The sequence below is a fragment of the Wyeomyia smithii genome, chromosome 3, assembly GCF_029784165.1.
Source record: "Wyeomyia smithii strain HCP4-BCI-WySm-NY-G18 chromosome 3, ASM2978416v1, whole genome shotgun sequence".
Classification (NCBI taxonomy): domain Eukaryota; kingdom Metazoa; phylum Arthropoda; class Insecta; order Diptera; family Culicidae; genus Wyeomyia; species Wyeomyia smithii.
This window is the reverse complement of record NC_073696.1, coordinates 251,313,070-251,337,632: the sequence shown is the minus strand read 5'-3', so window position 1 is coordinate 251,337,632 and position 24,563 is coordinate 251,313,070. Positions and strand designations below refer to the sequence as shown.

Sequence of the window (24,563 nt, the reverse complement as noted above, 5' to 3'; positions counted from 1 at the left end):
GTACGTAGAAAAAGAAAATTTGAATTTTTTAACGATTGTTTTACAGAAACTACAACGCGAACGTGCCAAATTGCGTTCTACGCAAAGCCTCCCTCCGGTGGAACGTCCGTTGGACACTTCGTTCGATACACCGGAGATTCTGCAGCACAAGGCAATCATCGTCGGCGGCAAAAGGCAACCGACGCCACCCGTTGGCATTAGTTTCGAGTCGGCTGTTGATATTGTTAACAAGAATCAGGCACTGTTTAGCGACAACAGTCTGAGCAGTGCGGATTTCATCGATGACGATGACGATGATGATGATGAGGATGATGAAGACTGCTACGAGGATATGGGTCTGGTGGATGAACCAAGCTACGGTGCATCCGCGGCTTTGAGACGTGAAATGTTGCTAGAGAAGAATGCCTGCAGCGGTGGTAGCTCGGACGGTGGTCTGCTGGATGGATACAACAGCAGTCACGTGAAGGTGCCCCTCCAAAGGCAGGACGATGTATTGGATCGGCCAATACGAAAGTATGAAATCGAGCGAGCAAGCAAGAGCACATTCGACGATGCCGAATTGGCTAAGTATCGCTATGAACGAGGCTTAAGCTCGATTGGAGGTGCCAGTGGGAAGTTACCGGTGCGACGGGTAGACTCCGGACCATCGCCGAGTCATCGAGTGCGGTACGATGCATACGGCAGCAGCAGTGGCAACGCTGCTCTGAGTAGTGGTGGAATGATTCGAAATCAAAACCACAGCAATAATAGTTTTAGTTCCAGTAATGTTGAAATCGTTCTTGTACATACGGGCTTAGATAGTCTCTCTTCAGTGGCCACTTCCGGAATTGCCAATAGCGGTGTCGGTAGCAGTGGTGGTGGCGCTGGTGGCAGCAGTTCACATGCTCTACCCGTCGCTCCTGAGCAGTCGCAAAAACATCCTCTTCAGCGGAATCTCAACCGTAATACGATAAGTCAAACGCAACAACAATCCAGTACCACACTCAGTCGCCGGGAACTGCTGTGCCGCAGCCAAGGCGACGAAATCAACTCCAATTATCATTTACAGCATCTTCAGTCTTCATCTCTAACGCCATCGTTGTCGGGTGCCCTGTCTACTGCAAACTATCAGAATATCCAGTACACTTCCACTCCGACGACGGCCTACCATCAGCAGCAACAGCAGCAGCAGCAGCACCAGCATCAACCGCAACAACCCCACTCCTTCAACAACAATAACAACAACAACACAATCAAACACTCCTCCAGCTCTTCCAATGCCAACAACAGCAACAGTGGCAGTACTAACAGTCTGTACAACTACGTAACGCAGCAGCAGTCACGGCAATCGTCAGAACAGCAATACATTCAAACTGGTAACGTCACAGGACTACAAAGTGGCCAACGCTCGATGAGCAACTATTCGGATGATTTCGTCCAGAATTACTACAACACCGCCACGCCAAAGGGTCAGCACAAGCATCACTTATTCATGCAATCTAATTCTATAATTAAATTTTTCTCTTTCCCCACAATCAGGTAAAGCGGCAGCCCTGCTCGGAACCACCAAATCGGAAGATTCCAAGCACCCCGGCAAGGATATCGACTTGACCCTATCGAGTGCAACCAACGCAGCTGTTGGTCCGGTTGCACCCAGCAAAACGCGCCGCATCAAAACGAATCTCAGTGATGACTTTTCCGGAGTGATTACCAGTGGACAGAATAGTGGTTCCGGTCAAACGGCACTAAGGCGGGGTGCCATCGCCGGAATGGATACGTTGAAGCGCCGTAATTCGGATCCAGCCAATAAAATTCCACTGCTGGAAGTGAACCGAGGAAACGACATGTACCAGTCGAGTACGCGAATTAACATCGCCGGGCACCAGTTTCGCAAGGTGCAGCGGATCAATAAGGCGGAAAAATGTGCCAGCTGTCAGGAGAGTGATTCTTTCGTGAACGAAGGCTACCGATGTCTGGACTGTAAGGTGCTGGTGCACACCAAATGCATCCAGAATGGTGGCATTAAGTCGCTACAGTGTGCCGCGAAGCGGTCAAAGCGGATACGGACGGGAAAGCATGACAAACACGCCCCGATCGGGTTGGGCAGCACCAGCACACCGAACTCGAAGTTTTCCGCCACGAGAGAGTACACCGATTCGACGGATAAGATTATAAGTGATGCCAAAGAGCTGCAGCTGATGCAGGACTTTATCACGCAAAAGATCTGCAAGATGGAAAGCGACTGTGAGAAGCCCTCGGAGGTGGACCGGGTGTTCAAGCAGGCTCTGCGGGAGTTCAAGGACAATTTGGTGGCGCAGTACAGTGTGGCGCATAAGCAGAACTCCGATGTGCTGAACATTAAGTACAGGGATCTGATCGCTAACTTCGAGCAGGTGATCGAAACGAGCTCCGGCAAGAAGAACGATTTCCCGCTGACGATGGGTGTGAATGCGTTCCGTGGCTTTATGAACGAGTTCATGAACTCGCGGGAAACCGAGAAGCCGAAGACTAAGCGGAAAAAAGACAAGAAACGAAAGCACGACGAACATACCACGTACAACGGTAAGTTTGGGAGTTTTTTTTTTAATTTTTGAGAGACGTGTTTAATTTGTATTGTTCTGTTCCAGGTCACACATTCCAGCTGACGATCATCAACATTGCAACGGCCTGCGAAATCTGCCAACAATTTCTCCTTTGGCCAATCGAACGAGGATTGGTAAGTAAAAAGTTACAATCACTTGATATAATATCGCGTGTCTGTTAGTTATGGAATTTCGTTCCCATGTGTCTCAGGAAAAAAGATTTCCACGTATGATTTTTTTAAAGGGTTGCCACCTCTTCGGGTTTCACCCGAAGTCTCCGGGTTTGGGAGGTGATCTCTGGGTCTCCGGGTGAACGCAAATTTTCTCCGGGTCTGGGAGGTAATTTCCGGGTCTCTGGGTAAAAGCAAGATTTCTCTGAGCCAGCGAAATTATTTTCAACTCGCTCTGGAAACGACATAAGTCATAAATTGAACAATTTATTTTCAAGTTCTACGCGTTGACGGAAAACTCAGAAAATTACTTCGCTAATATGCATGAATTATGAGAATTTCTCCAAAGGAGATTTTAAGGCTTTCGAATTTACGGCAAATCTTCATCATTTACTAATTGGGTTGTTTAGCTATATCAATTTTTAATATCATCTGAAAGAGCTGTATTTCTAAGCAAAACTACGCGTCTAAGCAAAACGTGATTTTCAAAAAATTTCTTTCGTTGTCCTTCAATTTCTAAATCACGAACTAAAATTTCTCGAAATCCACTCGAAATCGCTACAATGACAGTTCGTTCATGTACCAACTGTCATTGTGAACATTGTCACCAAAATTACTGAACTCAATCGGCTGTTAAGAATTGCTAAAATAAATAAAGTAAATAAATAGTGTAGATCATGTGGTGGAAAAAAAATCACAACAAACATGTCAATGCACTATACACCCCCTCCCCTCCCGATACTTTGAAAATCTCCGGGCTAGATGTCCCTATCAGGTGGCAACCCTATTTATGTACGGCTATAGTCAGCTGTACCGCCTATCTCTGTTTGATATCATGATGCTAAAAATACTTGCCATATAGGAATTATGACAAGAAAGTTGGTAAAAAGCTTATAAAAAGTACATTCACTTGTATCATAACCATGTCAAAACTTAGGGTGATTTTTTCTTCTTTTCTAATAAAAAATGAGGGAAATCAGAGGTAGACCGGCCACTGATAATAGTGTTGATAATTTATCTTGTCACTCGCCAGTCATTTTGTAAGCTTGGAATCTGACTGATTATACTAACATGTGGGTGATATATTGAGGTTATGTTTTACATTTGAACGTTTGAGGTTATTGATAGGAGAAAGTTCAGGGATTTGCATATCGATTACACGTGACGAGTTAAATTGCCTTCAAAATTTTCCTCAAGAACATTTTTGTTAACTCCTGTATTTTAATGACCACATCCTTCTCATCTCATCTCCACAGGTCTGCCAAAACTGTCGGCTGACGTGCCACAAGCGGTGCTACCTCAAATCGGTGGCATGCAGCAAGATAGCCAACTCGGGACCGCTGGTGCAGGGCATGACGAGCGTCGGTGGTACCGGAGGTAGTGGCGTTGTTTGCGACTCCAGTGGACAACCCACGAAGCTGTTCGGCGTTCCGCTGACGGCTCTGTGCGCCGGTAGCGATGGCATCAAAATTCCGGCACAAATTTACAGCCTAATCATGATGATCGAGATGCATGGACTGTACTCGGAAGGTATCTATCGGAAGAGTGGCGTTAGCTCGAAGATCAAGGAACTGAAGGTCAAGATGGACCGGGGTATGGGCAGTTCGGACGAGATGGACTACGAGAGTTACAACGTGCATGTTCTGACGAATGTTCTCAAATCGTTCCTGCGGGAGATGCCAGAGCCACTGCTAACGTTCGACAGGTATGACGATTTTCTCCGAGCAGCGGATTTGTCGGATGGCAACGATAGGGTACAGACGATACTGTCACTGATCAAAAAGATTCCGCCGGCACATCACTGTCTACTGGAGAGGTTGATCTTTCATCTGGCATTGGTGGCCAAGCTGGAACAGTACAACCGGATGTCGGCCAGTTCATTAGCGATTGTGTTTGCTCCCTGTGTGCTGCGTACGAATCGATATGTTCCAGCGCAGGACAGTCTGAATGACATCGGCAGGCAAACGAAGTGTATGGAGACGTTGATAACGCAAAAGATGTTGAACGTCAAGAGCACCCTTGCGGATATTGACACGTTAGATACGGCGGCCCATACGGCAACGACGAGATTAAGTACGTTACGTAGCAGTAAAGTGTTCACGCAGGAAGAGATGGTTACTAACTCGCGGGTTGGAGGCGGAAGCTTGGAAACGGAAACTGAAGAGATGTTGCTGGAAGGACATATCCAGGAGATCAAAAAGGAGAAAGCATTGCTGACGTCGACGCTGCCCAGTCTAGCGCGAGCCAGTTCGGACGATGACTTACTGTCGACGGATCTGGACGGAGAAGGCGGTAGCTTGGATGATCTGAGTAGTAGTAAGGACAAGGATCTGGACAACAGTTACAACAACGTGATTAGCGATAGTGGCATCTCCATCCGCTACCAACCGCCGTCGGATCACGGAAGCAGTAATGTTAGTCTCAACAATGACGTACCAATGGCTGTGAATTATAATTTACGAGATCAAAGCATCGATTACTTCCATAAGGTAGGCAAAACGAAATCTCTATCCCACCAAACGTTGCTGGATCGGGAAGCATTTCTTAAAAGCGGTAGCCATGGCAGCGGTTCCGCTACCACTCCTCAATCGCCGACAGCAACGATCACCGCGTCATCTTCGTCACCCTCGTCCTCATCGGCTCCGTCAATGATTAAATCACAGAACGGAAGCTCCAGCAGTGTTAGCAATAATAGCAGCAGCAAACGATCCGATAGTCAACAGATGAATCTCAGCCATTCGATGGTAACCCTCTCGACCGACGGTGGTCGCAGTGGAACGGGTGGATCCGCCAGCAATTCCTCGTCGTCCACCTCGGATCTGCAACGACAGAAGCCAATCATTATGCGCAGCATATCCGGTGGCTACGAGCCGTCGTCATCAATTGGCAGTTCGGGCGGTATTGGAAGTGCCTCCCAAAAAATTCTAATTCAGCAATCCGCCTCGATTCCGATCGCTGCCACGTGCGCGTCATCCTCGTCGCTCGGAAACGTTAACAGTGGCAGCGGCAGCGCACTGAAGGATAGCAAAGAAGCAAAAATGAACCGTCGAATGTCCGGTAGCCGACGGCAGAACAGCGGCGGCGGAGGTCCTCCCTCTTCTGGACCATCCGCTGGTGGTGGCGGCGGGGGCACCGCAGCAGCCGCCGATGACGAACCGATTATGGTGTGAATCGGAGAAAACTAGTTCAGTTTATTTGATTCGTTAGTGTTTATTTTTCCCGTAAATTTCTTTATTGTTTTCTTTGGAGAAAGTAAACGAAAACCAGTCCGGTTGGTAGGAAAACACGTGTATTTAAAGGTTCAATATTTACTTTTTCGTCTGATCACAAGAAGAAGTAAAAAAAAATCCAGCCAGACAAGCAAAAGGCAAGTCGCATTCAGTTTTTATGTGTAATAGAATTATTATATGGATGATTCATTGCTATTGATCTTATTTATAAAGCAAATCGCAGAAAACAACTTGTAACATTAAAACGTGATCATATAGGAAAGAGAGCGAGAGAGCATCATAGTAGATAAGTGTGGTGTGCGTGAGTTACGATAGTGTTTAATCGCGATAAACGAGGTGTGGGTGGGTTTGTTATAATATGTGTGCGTATGTGCGAGTGTGAGTGCGTGTGGGTGTGTGTATTCGTACATCTGTGAGCAGCCATCTGTGCAAGTGTTTAGAACGTAGAATATTGAATATAAACAAACAAACTCATTAAACTACTAAAAGGAAAAAAAGAATGGTAACATACAAGCGCATATATAAATTCACATATTTAGATAGTGCAGAATGAATCCATATAACAAAAAATTGGAGGAAAATTTATACATATATATAATAACAATCACGCTACCCCCGAACGAATGATTAAACAAGAAACTTTATTTGAAAATCGAACAGTGTGAGTAACTTGTTTTTGGTTTTATCCATTTATTTCCCGATGCCGAACTCAGTTTTCTTAGGTTCTTTTTTGTTTGGTTTATTTGGCGTGACCAAGCGTCTTCATTAAATTTATCGTTATGGAGGAGCAGTGTTTTAATAATTCACACGCGATTCTATGAGGAACGAAGTTTTTTCCTGAAAACACACTTGGTCACTACGATCGCAGTAGGCTAGGCTATGAGTGCCATCGTTCGCAAGTTTTTCGTTGTCAAACTTTGTCAACATTTTCGTGCTACTTTTTAGTGCGGTTTCTCGAATAGTTGTTTGAATAATTTGACAGTTCCTAACTAAAATGTATAAGTAAGTCAGGTTAGTGAATCTCTAAATGTCGTGTAGAGATCAAGTGACTGTTTTTTCTGTATTGATAACAAACATTGAAAGAACGGTAGCAGTTTTGGAATAGTCTAACAATCGGTATCCTCGTCGTTTAAAGTTACATCCCATGAAAGAGTTGAAGGTGAAATCCATCGCGAGTATTTTGTTCAATTTTTCTTGATCTTTAACATCTTCTCTTCTCTCAAATTTATTACTATTTATTTTACAAGTCAGTAAAATACAAACAAAAATCTGCTGCAGTGCGCCTAAACGTAGGCAAATAAAGCTCGGATTGCTTACGAGAATCAAACAGCGCTTGGCCAAAATTTTTATAAATACGCATCCCTATTTCAGCCACAAGCTCAAATCTTTTTGAATCAAAACAGTTTGGTCAATTGCAAAAATGCCATTCTGGATTTTGATGAAACTGAAAGTTCTTTTTCCGAAAACTTGCCTCTTCATAGTCTTTCCTCGCTCTGGTCTATAAAATTTACACTAGAAGTTCATCTACTAGTAGTGATGCGCCTAAAATTAGGCTTTTTTACTGAATAAATCCCGTTCATTTTAGGGGTCTTCACGTCGCGATCGTATACAAATACCTCTAGCCGTAAAATGTGTATCTTTTATTACACGTCAATGGAACTGAGTATTCATAAAGCTGCGTATTTGTATACAAGTTCGATATGAATACCCATACTATTTCCGTCATAAATTATTTGTCTCCATAGGTGACGGAGAACAATTCACGGCATACTATGATAGTTTGTGTTCTATTTATATTTATTAAGCTAACATTTTATTGTTTTCCAGTTTATTCTATTCATTTAATTTACTCAAAGTAAAATTCTAAAATGTTCCCCCACTCCTGCAGCAGTCAGTAACGCGTAAAACAACATTAATGTTAGTCGATCATTAAATCAATATTGCCTTTGTGATTACACTCACACAAACAGTGATGAATGTTGACAAAATATGTAAATTATATACTACAAACAAAAATCAACCATTTCAAGTCTAACTATTATACCATGTTGAATGTAATCTCATCGTCGTGATCCTAGGAAACCCAAAAGTTGTAAACTCAGACTACAATAACTATAGCAGAACTGAGCCGAACTGGATTTTTCGAGCGAGAGTTAAGAATGCAGAAGAATCAAGGTCTGGCAGACAACAACGTTTAAACAATGCAAACAGAAAGATAAAAAATATATATTTACAAATCTTTTCTTGCGTTTCGAGCAGATTATGCCTACGAATGAGAAAATGGACACAAATGAATTACAATCAAAACTAACTCTTGTAAAAAAATAAACATCAAAAAGAAAAAAACGTTCTCAGTGTCAGGAATTTATCAATAAATCAACGCATGTACAATGTTTATTAAGCATAAAATGGTAATTGAACTTTTTCGTTTTATTTTCATTGAACTATTTTTAATCTGTTAAATCAATAAAACAAATGTTAACTTTAAAACGAAAACAAAACACATTTAATCGTGTGCTAGTGACTAAAATCTTTAAACTAATAAAAATTCGAAAATCTAATTGTTTTTTCCGAGGGTGAGTGGCCTTCTTTTTCCTTTACTGTTGTAAAACACTATGCAAACTGTTTTTATTCCCCCTATTCAGTATAGACGTTAAACTTTGAAGCATTATTTAACGACTCTCTAGCAACGGTGTGGTGAGTGAGGCCAAATCATATGCAACTCAGTGAACTGACTCTTTTTTGGAGACTTTTATTTACTATTGATGATAACGTTGCACCAATTCAGTCAGACGCGCTATCCAATCGCGCGTACGCGAATAGGGACTACAGTCCAGTTTAATTCCTGGAAGTGAACCGCCGATAATTGTCAGGAAGAAGGACAAACAAAAATACAACATACCATCGACACTGTTAGTAATCTTTAGATACGTTTTCATCAGCTAACGGAACTTGAAGGAAGGTGTCGTTCGATAGTTTTAGGTGGGTGTATTTGATTTCAGAAAAAAAAATTAAGATAGAGAATATTTATCAGCTTACAGATGGAAATCTACTAACAAGAAAAAAATTAACAATTGTAACATAAACAGTACATATGAACAAAAAAAAAAAACTATTGAGTAACGCAGCAGTCTCACACAGTAATAACGACAGCGGACGAGCTGACGAAAAATAAAATGGCAAAGAAAAAATCAGAAAACTATATATACAAAAAGAGAAGAAAACTTTACTAACTCATATACTGTATTAAAATTACTGTTATGTTATAATTACTCGATAAGACGGAAGTAGAGACGGTAGAGAGTAGGAAGGAAATGAAGTAGACATCATTGGACTGGGCGTCCGTGAATTGTGGAATGTTTTTAAGGAATATTTCAATAAACTTGTTAAAAAATGCTTTCTCCTTTAGTGCGCGCTGGTATGAAGAACAGAAAAACTTCAGTGAGAAGCTCACACTCATATAATCACAGGATTTTTTCGAAGGATGTCATGAAAGGGTTCAGTGACTTGACCATCTCTCTTGGAGATACCTATCTAGTTTCTGGGTTTTTAAAGTAATCAAATCAACGAGATCTGAAACTTTCACGTCCTTTTTTCGACTTTTTGATATAAGCTGGTGAAGCAGGCCAGAAGTTAGTCTAATTTGAGGCGTATTACTAAGGGGCCATCCACATACCACGTGGACAGATTTTTAATAATTTCGACCCCCCCCCCCCTCCCCTTCCGTGGACAACTGCCATATAAATAATACAAAAATTGTATGGACCGTGGACATAAGCCAACCCCCCCCCCCCCAAATCTGTCCACGTGGTATGTGGATGGCCTCTAACAGTAGAACAACAGTCACAGCTGCAGTCCATCTGTGAGCGCTTCCAGGCAGATGATCTGTATAAATACTAAAAATTTAATCGATCATTTTTTGTTTGAATAAAACTTTGTGATGCATTAGGCTTAGCAAACTGAGTATTTTTCAAGTGCGGGGAAATTATTTAGACTCGAGTAATTTTCTAAAAGGGCGCATGTATTTGAGTATAAACTTAATTTAAAGTATTGTAGTTTAGAAATGAATTTATGGTTGTTACTGGAGAATCACACGTATTACGTGGTTCAATGTGGAGTGTCAAGAGGTGATAGACGAGAAAAACCGGGTCCGTGCTTGCACGATAGAGACAGCAAATCGTGTGACTCGCCAAATAACGGAGTTATCTGGCCGAAAAGAGACTCCACCCACGCAAGAAACCTGAGCCCTGCTCTTGCGGAGGCGGAGACAAGCTTTTCCATGTACGACACGAGAAGTTTCTATAAAGTGGTAAACGGAAAACGGAATCAACAACCAGGCGGTGAGAATCCTTGCCATGTGCAATGTGTCGAAATAGCATTTCGAGGTGTTGTTAATCGGTGAAGATTATAGAGCCGTCGATAGAAATAGGAGAAAAAATGAGAATGATGAACAAGCTGTGGATCCGCCAAGCTTGGACGAGGTTAGAGAAGCTTGTAAAGAGTTAAAAAACCACAAATCAGCTGGAAAGGACGGCCGCCCAGCCGAAATTTTCAAACCCGGGTGTGAACAGCTGTTACGTGCAATCCATCGACTCGTTTTGAAAGTTAAGGGCCACCGACTCGATTGCAGTAATTATCGAGGCATAATACTCTTGAATTCTGTATACAAGATTTTCTCCCGCATCCTGTTTAATAAACTGAGGCCGTTGCAGGAAGCCATTGTCGGAGAGTACCAGTGCGGTTTCCGGGATGGGCGATCCACAACGGGCCAAATGTTCACCTCGCGTTAAATACTCGACAAGTTCGAGTTTACTGCTACTGCTACTTGCAGACTAATCTGTTCGTAGACTTCAAGGCGGCATACGATTCCGTTAAGCGCAACGAATTCTGACAGATTATGCTTGAACACGGTTTTCCAACGAAACTGATTAAGCCGATTCGTGCCACTCTTGACGGTTTTGCATCATGCGTCAGGATAGCGGGCATAATTTTGGAACCGACGGTCTGAAGTTGGGTGACGGGCTCTTGGACCTGTTGTTCAACATTGCCTTGGAGGATGCAGTACGGAGAGCTTTGATATCGTCGGTATTAACACCGCAGAGCAAGTGGAAGAGGCATTCCTGCCTTTCAATAGGTAAACAGCGAGAATTGGACTTACCATTAACTCTACCAAAACAAAGTACGGCAGGTGAAGATTGTGGAACTTCGTCGCGTCTTGGTACTGAGATTGTGATAGATAGGATTATCTATGAAGTAGTCGACGAATTTGTGTAGGGTAGTTTGGGGTAATTTGGATCCCCTAAGGAAAACTCCTGTTATTTCGTAACCTGTTTTTTCTATCCCATAAACGAAATGTACTATAGTAATATTGATCTGTTTTCTATGTTTCTGCACGAAAAAACCTTGATATTAAGGTCAAAAGAACAAAAAAAAAACGAAACTAAAAATTATGCTTTTCGGACATAAAAAAATCGTTTGGGGTGAAAATGGACAGCTATTGGGGTAATATGGACAGTGTTTGGGGTGATGTGGACAGGGTAAAAAATGTCAGTTTTATAGTATCAATAGTTGCTTAATACACAGTAGAAGGTGGTAACAGACATACGGAATGATAACTGCAATTCTTAGGCATTGCACAGTGGTTCCACAGTAGGCCAAAAAAATTTCCCTTCTCCAATTATTCATACTAGAAACTGAGTATGCGATCGTGTGTTCGGAATGATCGTATAATCAACAGCCTATATGAAATTAACCGTGTTTTTCAAATTTTTAGGTCCCGGTTTGCATATCGTCGTTCCAAATCCGTTAATCCCGAGTTCGCGAAACGGAAAAATATATAACGAATGTACGTTGACGTACGATTTCTTATTTTTCCTTGAAAGGCCTATCAAATTCCTTAAATTTTCCATTAAATCTTTTAATCGGTCAAACGGCTCAAAAATTACAATTTTTGAAAAATGATTGCCGATTTTTGGCAACTTAAATCCAAAATGGATCACACTAAGGACCAAACAAAAAAATACGGGTATAAAGTTTTTCGATAAAGAACAACTATACCAATGTTGAACATGATCTGAACAAAAAAATAAATCTGATAATAAGAAAGGTTTAACGGCATTTTAGGGGAACAACATTTTCGGACATCAGAAATGAGTTCAGCACCCAAAAATTGGCGTAATACGTCATTTTCAAGAATTTTAGAAAAAAAATTAGGTTTTTCCAACTTTTGTTCAGAAACCCGCCACTCTGCGGGGCATTGAAAACACTTTTTGTACAGATAAATCATTCCAGATTGCCTGCAGCACTTTTTACAGTTCATTGTTTGTACACCGCCGTCTATCCGTTCATTTTTATATGCCCGCGGCATCAGTCCGACAAAAGAATTTACTTCAAACTCGCCTGACCATAACACCTCAAGAAAACTGTCCATTTTACCCCAAACAGGACGCCTTTCTAAAAACTCAGTTCCTTCCACTATTGTCGGTGAAACTTATCGCAATCTTTCATTAAAATGTACTCTTTTACTAGACAAACACGGCTGCAAAGCTCATTAGACTGAAAACATCGAAGAAGTTCTCAAAAAACCTTAAATACACGAGCGTAAAACTTACAGCAAAATCAACTTTTGATGTTTCCTTCGTTTACATTGGCACTGCGGTGCACCTGTCACAGCAAACCATGAAATTTTTGTATTATTTGGGGTTTAGTAGTTCAAGGAAAGGATGAAGTAGTACATGGAACTCAAAAATGTAATACTTTTCAAGATAAAGCACCTGTCCATTTCACCCCAGGGGTCCAAATTACCCCAAACTACCCTACCTTGGTACTCTCGTAACGTGTGTCAACGCCGTTAGCCGCAAAGTGAAGCGACGGATAGCGGCTGCAAACAGGACCTTTTACGGTTTACGTAGTAAGCTGAAATCCCGCACGAAATTTGCGCTCTACAGGACGTTGATTCTCCCGGTCGATGAAGGAGGCCGACCGGCGAGCACTTGGAGTCTGCGAGCGTAGGATCCTGCGTTCAAAACTTGACGGAAAACTGGAGAATAGAGTGTGGCGCAGGCTCATGAACCAGGAGGTGTACCAAACATACCAACATGCGGATATCATCGAGCTGACAAAACACGACAGGCTAATGTAGACTGGCCACGTGACACGAATGTCGAAGGAGCGACCAGCAAAGATAATATTCTGCAAAGAGCCCGACAGAGGTCAGTGACTCCGTGATAGAACCCGTACTCGTTGGATGAGACGCCCGATCTGCGAGTGTTAGAGGCGATTGGAGAAGACTAGATCAAGTGATGTGGAGACGTATTCCTGTCGCCCTAAAAGTAAATAAGTATACCTTTTTCAGCCGAGAAAACTGAGGAAAGTTTAGATTTTTCTCGAGTGTGTAGAAATTTTTCAAGAGGCGTAAACACCGACAGAGTCTCAGCAGGTCACCTGAAATCATCGATCTGTGAACGATCTTTTTACAGATATTTCATTTCTATTTCATTCTGCCTTATCCTAGCTTAGTGATATGTTCGGAACAATTGTTTATATGAATGACCCGCATAATCTCTATATTTTAAAAGTTATTTAAAGCTTCTATTATAAAAATTTAAAAACTTTTTCCTGTTGAAAGATAGAGAGAATGGTTTATTCGGCAAAGTTCATGTGATTTTATACATTCCATAAATTTCTAGAGCATTTGATGCTTCAAATTATTTGTAAAGATAAAAAGTCTATGTGAGTGAGTGCAGGGTGAACTTGGAAAGACAAGAGAAGAGAAGGACACGGAATTTAAGGTTGTAGGGTGTAGAATGGCTCAAGACTCGGAAATAGTTGATGCATTACATATAAAAATACTATCTTATGTTTTCATCACCATAGCAAACATAAGGATATGTTTTCACAGGTGTCGCATTAACTATAACCGAGTGGTATGCCTTTGGAAATTCGAAGTTGACCACGTGGTGGCTCGAAGTCGGCCATATGTGGCTTGAACACACATACATAGGCCCGCGGGATCTGAGAAGAAAGATCCTCATCATTTATCTCCGCAATGAGTCAACTTCGCGCGCAACATTGTCCGACTCTGTCAAATACCACGGTGACACAATTCTTCCTTTCCGTTGCAGTCGTGGAAATGCAGAGGTAAAGTTGGTCTTCGACAACAACGACTGTTACACCTTCTTCACTACAACATCCTTCCTTACCCTAACGATCGTATGGACGTGGCCGGCGCCGTTATCTGATCCATCGTAGATGGCAAACTAATCTCAAGTAGCCAACACCATTGCCTTCACTCAAATTAGTCTAAGCTCATGAAGGCAAACATAAATTGACCTATTGGGACGGTGAGACTGTAATTTTTTTTTTTTTTGATATTGGTACTGAGAATATCACGGAATGTTTCGTGTCCATTTCCATTCACGTCATCTGTGCTAGGAATGCTCGCATGTGGTTGGTTTTTTGTTCGCGGAAATTTGTCCTTGAAACATTTTATCAATTTTACCGCTATACTAACAATGAAAACTGGCGTATTACAAAATTGTCCAACATTTTATCTATCCAACAACATATTGGTTATTGTTATCCATCATGTGGTTATGCTGTTATTATCGTTTGAGTTCTAACGGAACGTTTGCCAGTTTCATTTCCAGTTTTACAGATTACACCCAGTATAGAATACAAAAACGTAGTCCCACGTAAAATAAAACATTTGTGTTGAGAGCTAGAAAAATGGTTTATTCGGTAGTTTTTCACGGTTTTTTGAAAATTTCCATGAATTATTTGTTTTGCTTTCGTTTTCAAAGCATAAATTGCTTTAAAGCTGTGGATATTCGACAAAATCTTGTGGTTTTAAACTTCCATAAATTTCTAGACCATGATATGTTTTAAATTATTTATTAAATTGGAAATACAATAAAAAAACATCTAGTAATGTTGAAATGTAAAAGTAAAATACTGTTTAGTGAACACCGAAAATAAAATGAAACAGAAATAAAGTTATTTCCGTTTAACAACAGGTTAAAAAATTGTTTAAGAGGGTTGTTTCAAACTTTTTGGAAAAACTTTACCTTCGAGCCATGAAATTAATTTAAGATCAAGGACGCAAACATTAATTGACCTGTTGGAACGTAGAAACTGTAAATAGTCGCTGTATACTCATAACAATTAACGATGTGATTGATTCATTGTTCGCGGAAATTTGTCCTTGAAATTTTTATCAATTTTCACCGCTGTGCAATGAAATAATAATGATAACTAGCGTATCATAGAATTGTCTAACATTTTATCTATCTACCAACATATTGGTTATTGTTATTCATCATGTGGTTATGATGTTATTGTCGTTTGTAAACTAACCAAACATTTGCCAGATCAATTTTCAATTTTACAGAACGTACCCTAGAAACAAAGTCGTAGTCCTACATCAAAAGTTATTCTTATTGCTATCATTGCCTTCAGTTTTCTGGTTTGCAGTAAATTTTTTGTTTTGACTGATTTTTTTGCAATAATAAATATTTGTAACACTTTTCGGATACCTACCAAATCAAAAAATAGAAACTGTCATACTGGTCTTAGATTATTCAAGTGAACAGAACAAAAATCGAAGAAAATGAGTTTAAATGTAAATGTTCGATATTTAACCGCACGAGAAACAGAATCAAAATTTTGTTCTGATATTTCCATCATTTATATAATAAAACCCATTTTTCTCAAGTTGGAAAAAAAAAATCTTGGAATTTTAGGTTTGCTAGATATAAACGACCAACTGATTAGATGTACAGAAGTTTTCAATTCAAATATAAGACAGTAGAAAAACGCCAGGTATATTTTGAAGCAATTTATTTCTCCTTTTTTGTTGTTGTGTTTCTCACTGTTTCTGCTTCAATCACTTAGATTATTCTAAAAATAGGCAAAAGAACCATACGCAGAGACAAAATAACACTAACTAATCATCATTACACATACATACATATACAGTACGCATTCTTAAACGGAACTCAATCGTCACTGTAGTTGCTTTCTTTTTGCTTGTTCTAGTAACCTAAAATGACTTCTACTCAGCGCGCGTGTCGTCAATTCGAATGACATTTTTGTTTTCCTTTTTGGTTTCAAGCCTTAAGAACTGATAATGAGATTTGCGATGGTAGCTTGTTTTTTTTCTTGGGTTTTTTGGTTTGCATTTAAATTTATCTTTATTTACAATGAACATACGGTTTTTTTCTTATTCTTCTGAGCAGACTTTGCGTCTCCGAGACGTTTGCTACTGCACCTGCTAGGGTTGTTTTAAGTGTGATGTTCAAATCCCGATCGCCTCAACTGTGTGCTCCGCTATAACGTGAATCTTTGATGGCTGTTTGTTGTTGTTTCTGGCTGTCATTCAGTCTTGTTTTAAATTACCAATTTGTGTACACACTTTGCGGAGCATATAACGGTAAGCTTACCGCTGCCTCAGAATGACCGAATTGGCTGGATGACATTTGATATCGAAAATTTCTGATCTCACACAGAATCACATTGCGTCAGTTGCAGGACTCAGCTTGGTTACTATACACTTTATTCTTACAATGTATAACAACAAATGCGAATAGAGCTAAACTTTGCGGCGCTCGGTGGCCCCGTAAAGTAGAAGGAACTCATTGGAACAGAAAAGCCACCTCTCACAGTTGTTAAGATGTACGGAAAATTAGAACGCAGAGTAACGGTAGAAAGTCCAACCGAGAAAAAAAGCGAAACAACGCAGGAAATGTCACACTATGTTTTGTTCCAGTGTTTTATTTTCTTTTCAATTGCAGCGTCAATAAGGAATTATTTAATAATGGTACAAAATATACATTTCAAATCTCCCTCCAAGATTTCTACAGCTTCCGGCTCAGTAAATAATTAAAGTTCTTCATAGCCTCTCTTTGCCTACTACCTTCCTTCCTTTCTTGCTATAACAAGCCACCCGGGTGACCCTTCTATACTTGCTGCGTTCGGCATTTTAGTGTTATCATACTGTTACTATTCTATTCTATGTTTTTTTTTTGGTTAGTATTTGTTTTTTCTTTTTCCGTCACCTACTGGCTAAAGTTACAGTATCGGTTACAGCTCTTCACTTCGAACTTTGAAACACAATCCCGTTCGGCGAACGTTTGAATACGTTTTGGTTGCTGCTGCCGTCGCATAGTCGTCTGATGTACCTACGCTTCCTTCTGTGGCTGGCACTTGCCATTAAGTCACACTTTCTCTTAGCACTTTTTTTTTGGATATTTTTTTTCTTTGGCTGGAGAGAATTTATTGTTCTAACTAGTGTGAGTTTTGTTTGTAGTCAGTCGACACCTTGATCTCAACACCTCATTGTTTTTGTTTTGATAAAAAATAAGAGGACAACTTTGACTAAAAAAGCTTTTATTTTGAGGTTAATGCAGTACCAAAACGAACTAATACCAGATATTTGATCATGATGATATGATTAAACGAATGAATGTCGTTCTGTCGTTTCATAACGACTTTGAGAATCCATTTTTTTTTGGATTTGACTGGAAAGGTAATTAACAAGCTCTGAAAAATGCACGCAAGTAGCACTATATGCACTTTAATGGCAGCATGTTAATAAATATTTTTTTATAGTGTATATTTTTTTCGGGAAGACAAAATTATTACCTACAACTTTGCCGAAGGCGTCACACCGATCAAACAAACCGTTATGACCCTAAAAATGTTTGTAATCATCAATACCTTCCCAAAATAGTATTTTTCAGAAATGAGTCGTGTTGTGTTGAAAGAAATTAAACCAATAGCACAAAATGGCATCTTTTGCCTATAGAAACGTCTATGCAAAGTTTCAGCCAAATCAAAAATGATCGATTGAGTTGGTTGCCCGTTTTTGTGAAAATGTTCGGCAGTATCAGCTGGCTTTCTGAATTTGCTTTCGGCTTAAACAAATCACATATCTCAGTAGTAGCGTGGTAGCAGCAAACGTTTCGATATGCCGGTTAAGGGTTTCGGCCTTGTTCCCTGGATGAAGTTTTGCTTTATCTCGGTAACAACACATTCTGTGCTGGATCTTAGCAATCAAATTCTGTTGCGGCCGTTTAATTTACTAACTGTGAAAACAACTTTCACAGTGTGTGTTGTCAGATTGCCTTTATTTTCTCAGCACAAGCATCACAAAGGTTGCGATCAGCATCATATTCAATTTCAAACAGCAAACTGCCCTCGTTAGGGTTACTAAACAAGGAACAAAGAGTTGTATCTTGGATACAACCTTCTACTATTTAAAAAAAATGGTATCGAAAATTACAAATGTTTTTTATAGCCAGAATGGTTTGTTTGATCGGTGAGACATCTTGGTAAAGTTAAAGATAATTTCATTTTATTTATCCGTAAAAAATATACACCGTGGAAAATTCAACTTCTTTCAGGAAAAAAATTGAAAAAATAAAAATTTAATCATCACAAGAAGCTATTATTTTAAATCCTACCTTTTTAATAAAAACTTCTGAAAGCTAGCTAAACAATGCAGGCTGTCCGATCACGAAGAAACAAGAAATAATAAAGGCAAATTTTCTGATATGAAAAAAAATTAAATGACAAAAGGGCTTCATATACCTTTTCAGTTTCCAAAAAATCGATTTTTTTTTATTGCATTATCTCGAAGTACAACTTCTTGAGAACATTTTTGGAAATTTTCATAAAGATTTGCAGCGCGCATCGCCACGGCCGCATGAGCTAAACTTTATACGCGTTTATTTCGATATGGTGTTTCTCAAAAAACGACTTTGCCGTATTTACGATTGCGGTGAAACTACTCAACCGATTTTCTTTATCTTTTTTTTTTTTAAATGTTCGTTATGGAATGCTTCGGTCGTTGAACGATCGATTTTTGATACACGAAGTTTGACTTTGCCAAAATAAATTTTAATGCAATTTTAAAGCGCTCAAAACAGTTTTTTCAAACAGTTTGCTGAAAAATTGTTTTGGAGAAACAGCCTTTGCTCCCCAAATAATTGGTGTTTCTAATGAACAAACGTGTTTTGTTGTTGTTGAATAACTGAACTTTAAGAAAATTACTACTTTTAAGCAATAAAAAAGGTGCTACACGCTTAAAAAAAATCCAAACTATGCACTTTTTTCTCGAGCAAAAAGGTATATAACCCCTCAATTGTTGTTGTCTGTCAATTGTCTTCAGAAAGTTGATTTTCCCCGATTTTTTTTCGAGATGACACCAGATCTCAACTTTTCATGCATTTTCCAGACATTTGGCATAAAAAAACATTCGACATCGACAATTTCAGGTAGGGTGTGGGACTACTTCTGCAGAGGTTTTCTTCGTCATTTCTCATAAGAATGAAGCAAAAATTATGACGAAGAAAACCCCTGACGAACTAGTCCCACACCCTACTACTTCCTGTGCTTTTGACCGATTGAACTGAAATACAGCATGGGTACTCTTCTCGAGAAAACTTTTAAGTACTACTTGTAAGCGAAATTCGAAAAGTCGATTTTTATTGGCACCCTAATGTGTGTGTATAGTATCATGCCTTATGTTTGATTTTAACATTCGCTCTTCAGTTGTGAAAATGGCGTCGTAGCAATTGAAGCCAACACATCAAAACTGTTCTCGCGCATCGTGAAAATCAGAACTACTGGCACACCAAGTTGGCAAAATTGTTGAACGTGACCAAATCAACCGTCACTAACGTAAATAAAGTATTTGGACGTTTGTCGAATGCCAGGGAGACAATATCAACGACAATAAAAACGACGGAAAGAGTTTGTCAGCAGTTTCAAGGTGGTGACTCTAAATCGTGACGATAATCAAAACAATCGCGAAACTGTACGTGAAGATGCTGGACGTCGGATACGGCCATTCCGGCATCTACAACATCTTGGCACTATTGGAAAACAATCATAGCAACGAAAGCTCGGTTCCGGACGGCCGACGACTCTGAGCGACAAGAAGCCCCAAAGCATGCTGAAGAGGAAGACCGAGGGAAAACTAGCAACATCGCTGCGTGCGCTTGGCCGGGAGGTAGATGCAATCGGCCAAATGACGCCAAGTCGATTTTCCTGACAAATCGCAACGTTGCGGTGGTGCTGGACGATGAGACCTGTCTCACCCTGGATGGCAACGACTGGCAAGGTACTTCGTATTTTACTTCCCCCGCGAATGAAGTGAGCACCGAGGTGAAGTGAGAGGGTGCTGCGTGATGTCAAAGCCGCTCTCTTTTTACTCCAGACTGGCCGTGAACTGGAAAATTTATAGTACGAAGTGCCTGCCGGAAGTTGCGCCGTTCATCAAGACGTGCCATAAGGGCGAAGACACGGCGTCTGACCAGATCTGGCGTCGGGTTACTACTCGAAGCGATCGTTGGAGGAGATGGAGCGGCTGAATATCTAATATCTAACCCGCCCAACGTCCCCAAGTTGCGTCCTATCGAGGATTTCTGGGAAAAACAAGCGTAAGTCTACTTCAACAATTTTGTCGCGAGAAATTGAGGAGGAATTGATGAATAAAACGAATAAAGAACTCAAAAATATGCTTACAAGCATGATTTCGTACGCCATGGCGAATATGCCGTTTTATTCCCGGAAGGCCGCTCGCAGGGGCGTAAAGTTTTTTGGGAAGTAAGCTGACATGATTACCTTTCTCTGGAAATAGATCAAACTCAATTATCTGTCTTAGTTATTTTTTAACACTTTCCGAAAAAAGTAAAAGAATTTTCTACTGCAAAAGTTATACGGCCACTGGAAGCAATAAACAAACTTTAATCTGTCGAAGTTTGTAGAGAAATATCTCATGTGACAGGCCATCTGTTCTTGTGGTTTGAAGAGCAACATGTTCATCGCGAAAGGTTCCAGCAATCAAGTAATTTATGGACAGGAGTGCCTGAAATAACGTCTGTCGCCATCTCTCGAGCAACACAGTTGTTTCGTTCCACTACGGGAAAAAGGTCAGAAAGGCGAACAACGTTCAGATGGTGCCAAAGGATATAAACCCTACTCCTAACAAACCAGAGCTCCGCCCTATAGAAAAATACAGGGCTATCGTCAAGTGAGACCTCAAGAAGACACAAAAGACAGTTGGCAACGAGATGCAGTTCAAGGCTAACTGGCGTTCTGCGGCAAACAAAGTGACCAAGAATGCTGTACTAAACTTGATAAATGGAGTCCAGAGAAAGGTCCGGAAATTTGCATTTGCTATAAAGGAAGCTTGAGCCAATATTTTTCCCTCATTCTGTAGGAGTAAATTTGAAAAAGAAACATGATATAATGAAAGAAATGACCGATTTACACATATTTTTGTTTAATCCTTTTTTCCGTACCACAATTTAGTATTCAATTTTTTGACAGTTTGCTCACGAATACTGTAGTACTCAGGTGTGGAAAACTCATTTTTACTACTCTAAGTAAAAAAAAGTTCGTCCTTAAAAGGAGACATATATTGAACAAAGGATAGAACGTCCTCAAATAAAAAATATTGCAGACAAATAGCTTCGGTACTGCACTAACTGCCGCGCGGGTTCCTAAATACGGAAGCCAAAAATATTTCCCTCTAAAAATGTTTCGAAAAGCAAGCAAACCCAAAAGGATGTGAAATCAAACAAACAAAATAGCAACGAAAGCAAAACCAAAAAGTTATATAACTACTACAGTCGTTTTTTTATTTTTGTCTCTCATTTTCTCACACTCTCTTTTCTTTGCTCTCTTTCTGTCGCGTTTTTTTTTTTGCTCATTTTACTTTTGCACACACTTTCTTTTCTCTCATACACTTCATCATTTACGTTTTCATTTCGTTTTTAGCTAGTCTAGTAGTTTCTTGCTGACTTAAATACTTCTTAAATGGTACGCTGTAAAAATATACACTATACAAAAGAAACTATTTATATCACAATTAGATTAAACGAAAAAAGAAAAGAACAAAATCAACACCCTCAGACAGTGCTCTCTCTATCTCCGCACATCTCCCGCGTGTGTGTGTGTGAGTGTGTTTTTGATTTTTTCTCTTATTGATTTCTACACTTCTCACTACTCTCGAGCTCATTTTTACTCACAAACTAATTTGACAGCGATTGGTTTTTGCTATGCTGTAGTGCGTGCTTCATCACACGATTGTTTTTCTTTTTTCTTCATCTTTGTTCCTCTCTTTTAAATGTTTTCTTTGCTGGGCCGTTTAAAAAAAAAACAAAACATACATACAGTACACTTTATAAAAGGAAAGTAAAGTAACGACTATCAACTAGTTAGTAGTGTTTTATCTTGTTTCTTTTTTCTTATTCGGTTAGATTTCTTAACGAAAAAGAAAAAAAAATTAACGAGGGGGAAAAATATGAAAACAGTATGCTGCCTTCGCGTTATGCTCACGAGAGATTTTTTGTTTTCGTCCTAGTTTTTCTTCAACACTTAGCTAAACAAAATGACTGATTCGTGTTAGGTTGGTATAACATCTTATGACGACGACGTGTAAAATCGCCGCGGTCGCCGGTTGGAAGGAAACACGGAGAGGGTGTTGGGTTAGTTTTCCCGGCGGCATCACCTTTGTTGAGGAGGAAAAATGTAAGGGTGGTTGGGGGCGGCGTATTATTTGTTGAGTATGTTAGCAGTTCAAAAAACAAATACTCTCATGTAGAAGAAAAAGTCTCCAGTGTTAAGCTGCCGTTGTACAACAGTACAGCATAAATGCATACAAGATGGGGGGGGGAGGGTAAGGGGTCTAAACACTCTCCAACTTTTAAATCGAAATGGCCGGCGTTGTTCAAAAATGATATTGCGGCAAAAAAGTTGCAAATCGAACCAAAAGAAAGGGGCGTTTGCAGCGGTATTAGAACCGGTCGAAATGCTCCAAAAATTACTGATCCCGTCGTACATACTGGTATAATTAGGAGTGGCGCAGACAAAACGGCTCCTGCTACGACCGAGCATCTTTTTTTCGGTTTTGTTTTTTGGTTTTTTTTTTTTCAACTGGTTCGCGTTTGATTCGACAACTGATTGCCGGATAGAAAGAAATATAGATAGATAGACAGATAGATAGGGAGGTAGTAGAGTAGATTAGCAACAGAGAGGAGTTTTAAGGCGGTGTGAGCTGTGTTTGTCTAGCTACATGTTCCTAGTTCCCGAGTAGTAGCAGGCGCAAACCACGCACGCACCCGTCCGGATCAGTCTGTTATGTGGGTTTGAGTGAAATGCCCAATTAATGTCCCATGGCGCGGGCGTGTGGCACCAACAAGTGACTGGGGAGTGGAAGTGGAATGTTGTCTATCTATTACAATGTTCGGTTCTCGTTCTCGCGGTCTGTTCGGTATGCCTGAACTACTTCTAGGAGGGGATTTTTGTTTTATTTTTGTTTCTCATTTCGACTAATTCTTGGGTGGTGGTACTACTAAAAGGATAACGTAATAAAAGATGTGGTGGTAGTGGTGGTGTTGCTGGTGACCAGTTGTTCTGTTGTACTCTGTTCTAGGTTCGTAAAAGTGGTGATAGCAGTAGTAGTAGTAGAATTGACAGTGAAATGCATTCAGCTGATATGGTGATGTACTAGAGCTACTGAGAATCGGATAGTTAGTGGCCGATAGTAGCAGTCGTCTGCAGGAGGATCTCGCCTGGGAGATCGAAAGCCGGTCTCAGAGTTTGCGGAAAAAGTGCAACAGGATCGTAAGGTCATCGGGGTCGAAATCAATATCATCATCAAAGTCACTACACGTCGTTTTTTTGTTTTGTTTCGATTTGGTTCAGGGATGACACGTGTGGCGATTGGTTGAAATCGAATTGATTGGATTTTTGATTGATTCGTTATTTTTGTTTGGTTTGCGATAATGACGCGTTTGACGACGAACGACGGTAGGCGGACAGAACCGGGATACGCGACAAAATAGCGTATTTGTTTGTCATAGGATCATGGTCGTAAACAGAAGATGATTTTCGCGTTTCATTTTTGTTTTTCGTGGGATGCAACACCGCGCGGTAAATTATAATAAATAATTTAATAATTAATTAATTATTAATCTGGATTAGTATAATAATAGTTAGCAATAAATTACAATGGAAGTGTCGGCGTGGTGGCGTTCGGTGTCGATGCCAGTACAGAGGTGGATGGATATCTGATCGTATGCTGCGACGACGCTTGGATGTAATCCTGACTTGGATTCAGCACGCTGTCGCGCGAGTTGGAGTGTGACGTTGCTCGTAGCAGCTTGACAGCCTCACGTTCCGGACTACATTGCACTGCTTCTAGTCATTTTTGACGGGATGATTTCTTCTTCTTTCGTTTAAAGAAACAACAACATCTAAAAAAAAGAGGGAACAGATTAAGGATGATAAGAGTTGAGAAGAGAATCCGATGATACTCACTTTGTTTCGTCGATCAGTTCCACTTCCGGCTGCTGAGTGATGGGTGTATTCGAATGTCCTGCTGTGGGATCATCGGCATTCAATTCTCCGTTGGTTGAACTTACGACCTGTGCGTACGTATTGAGTGTGGTTTGTGCATTTGATTGATTTGTTGCGAATAAAAAAACAGTCATTGCATCAAGTTCACACATGATGCAACATTAGAGGAGAAGGAAATCAAATTAAAAGCCAATCAATCGCACACATTATCGTGAGAGAAGGTAATGGTGTGCGTG

General features: G+C 40.3%; 2 protein-coding genes across 25 annotated transcripts in view; one reads left to right on the top strand and one right to left on the bottom strand.

The window, feature by feature from the left end:
- Positions 1 to 9,357, top strand: part of LOC129733074 (unconventional myosin-IXb-like) — a 120,325-nt gene extending 110,968 nt beyond the window's left edge. For all 8 annotated transcript variants that reach the window (XM_055694637.1, XM_055694636.1, XM_055694632.1 and 5 more), the window contains 4 exons: positions 47 to 1,448; positions 1,519 to 2,541; positions 2,607 to 2,695; positions 3,988 to 9,357. In XM_055694637.1, the coding sequence (XP_055550612.1) occupies positions 47 to 1,448; positions 1,519 to 2,541; positions 2,607 to 2,695; positions 3,988 to 5,901 (4,428 nt within the window). In that variant the 3' untranslated portion in view covers positions 5,902 to 9,357. The remainder of the gene's footprint in view (positions 1 to 46; positions 1,449 to 1,518; positions 2,542 to 2,606; positions 2,696 to 3,987) is intronic.
- A 7,358-nt stretch (positions 9,358 to 16,715) lies between these two features.
- The window catches only part of LOC129731299 (casein kinase I), an 82,452-nt gene continuing 74,604 nt past the window's right edge, over positions 16,716 to 24,563 (bottom strand). For 16 of the 17 annotated variants that reach the window (XM_055691163.1, XM_055691177.1, XM_055691178.1 and 13 more), the window contains 2 exons: positions 24,289 to 24,395; positions 16,716 to 24,224 (listed from right to left, as the gene is read on the bottom strand). In XM_055691163.1, coding sequence (XP_055547138.1) covers positions 24,173 to 24,224; positions 24,289 to 24,395 — 159 coding nt within the window. In that variant the 3' untranslated portion in view covers positions 16,716 to 24,172. The remainder of the gene's footprint in view (positions 24,225 to 24,288; positions 24,396 to 24,563) is intronic. The other variant, XR_008728994.1, reaches the window with a different exon arrangement.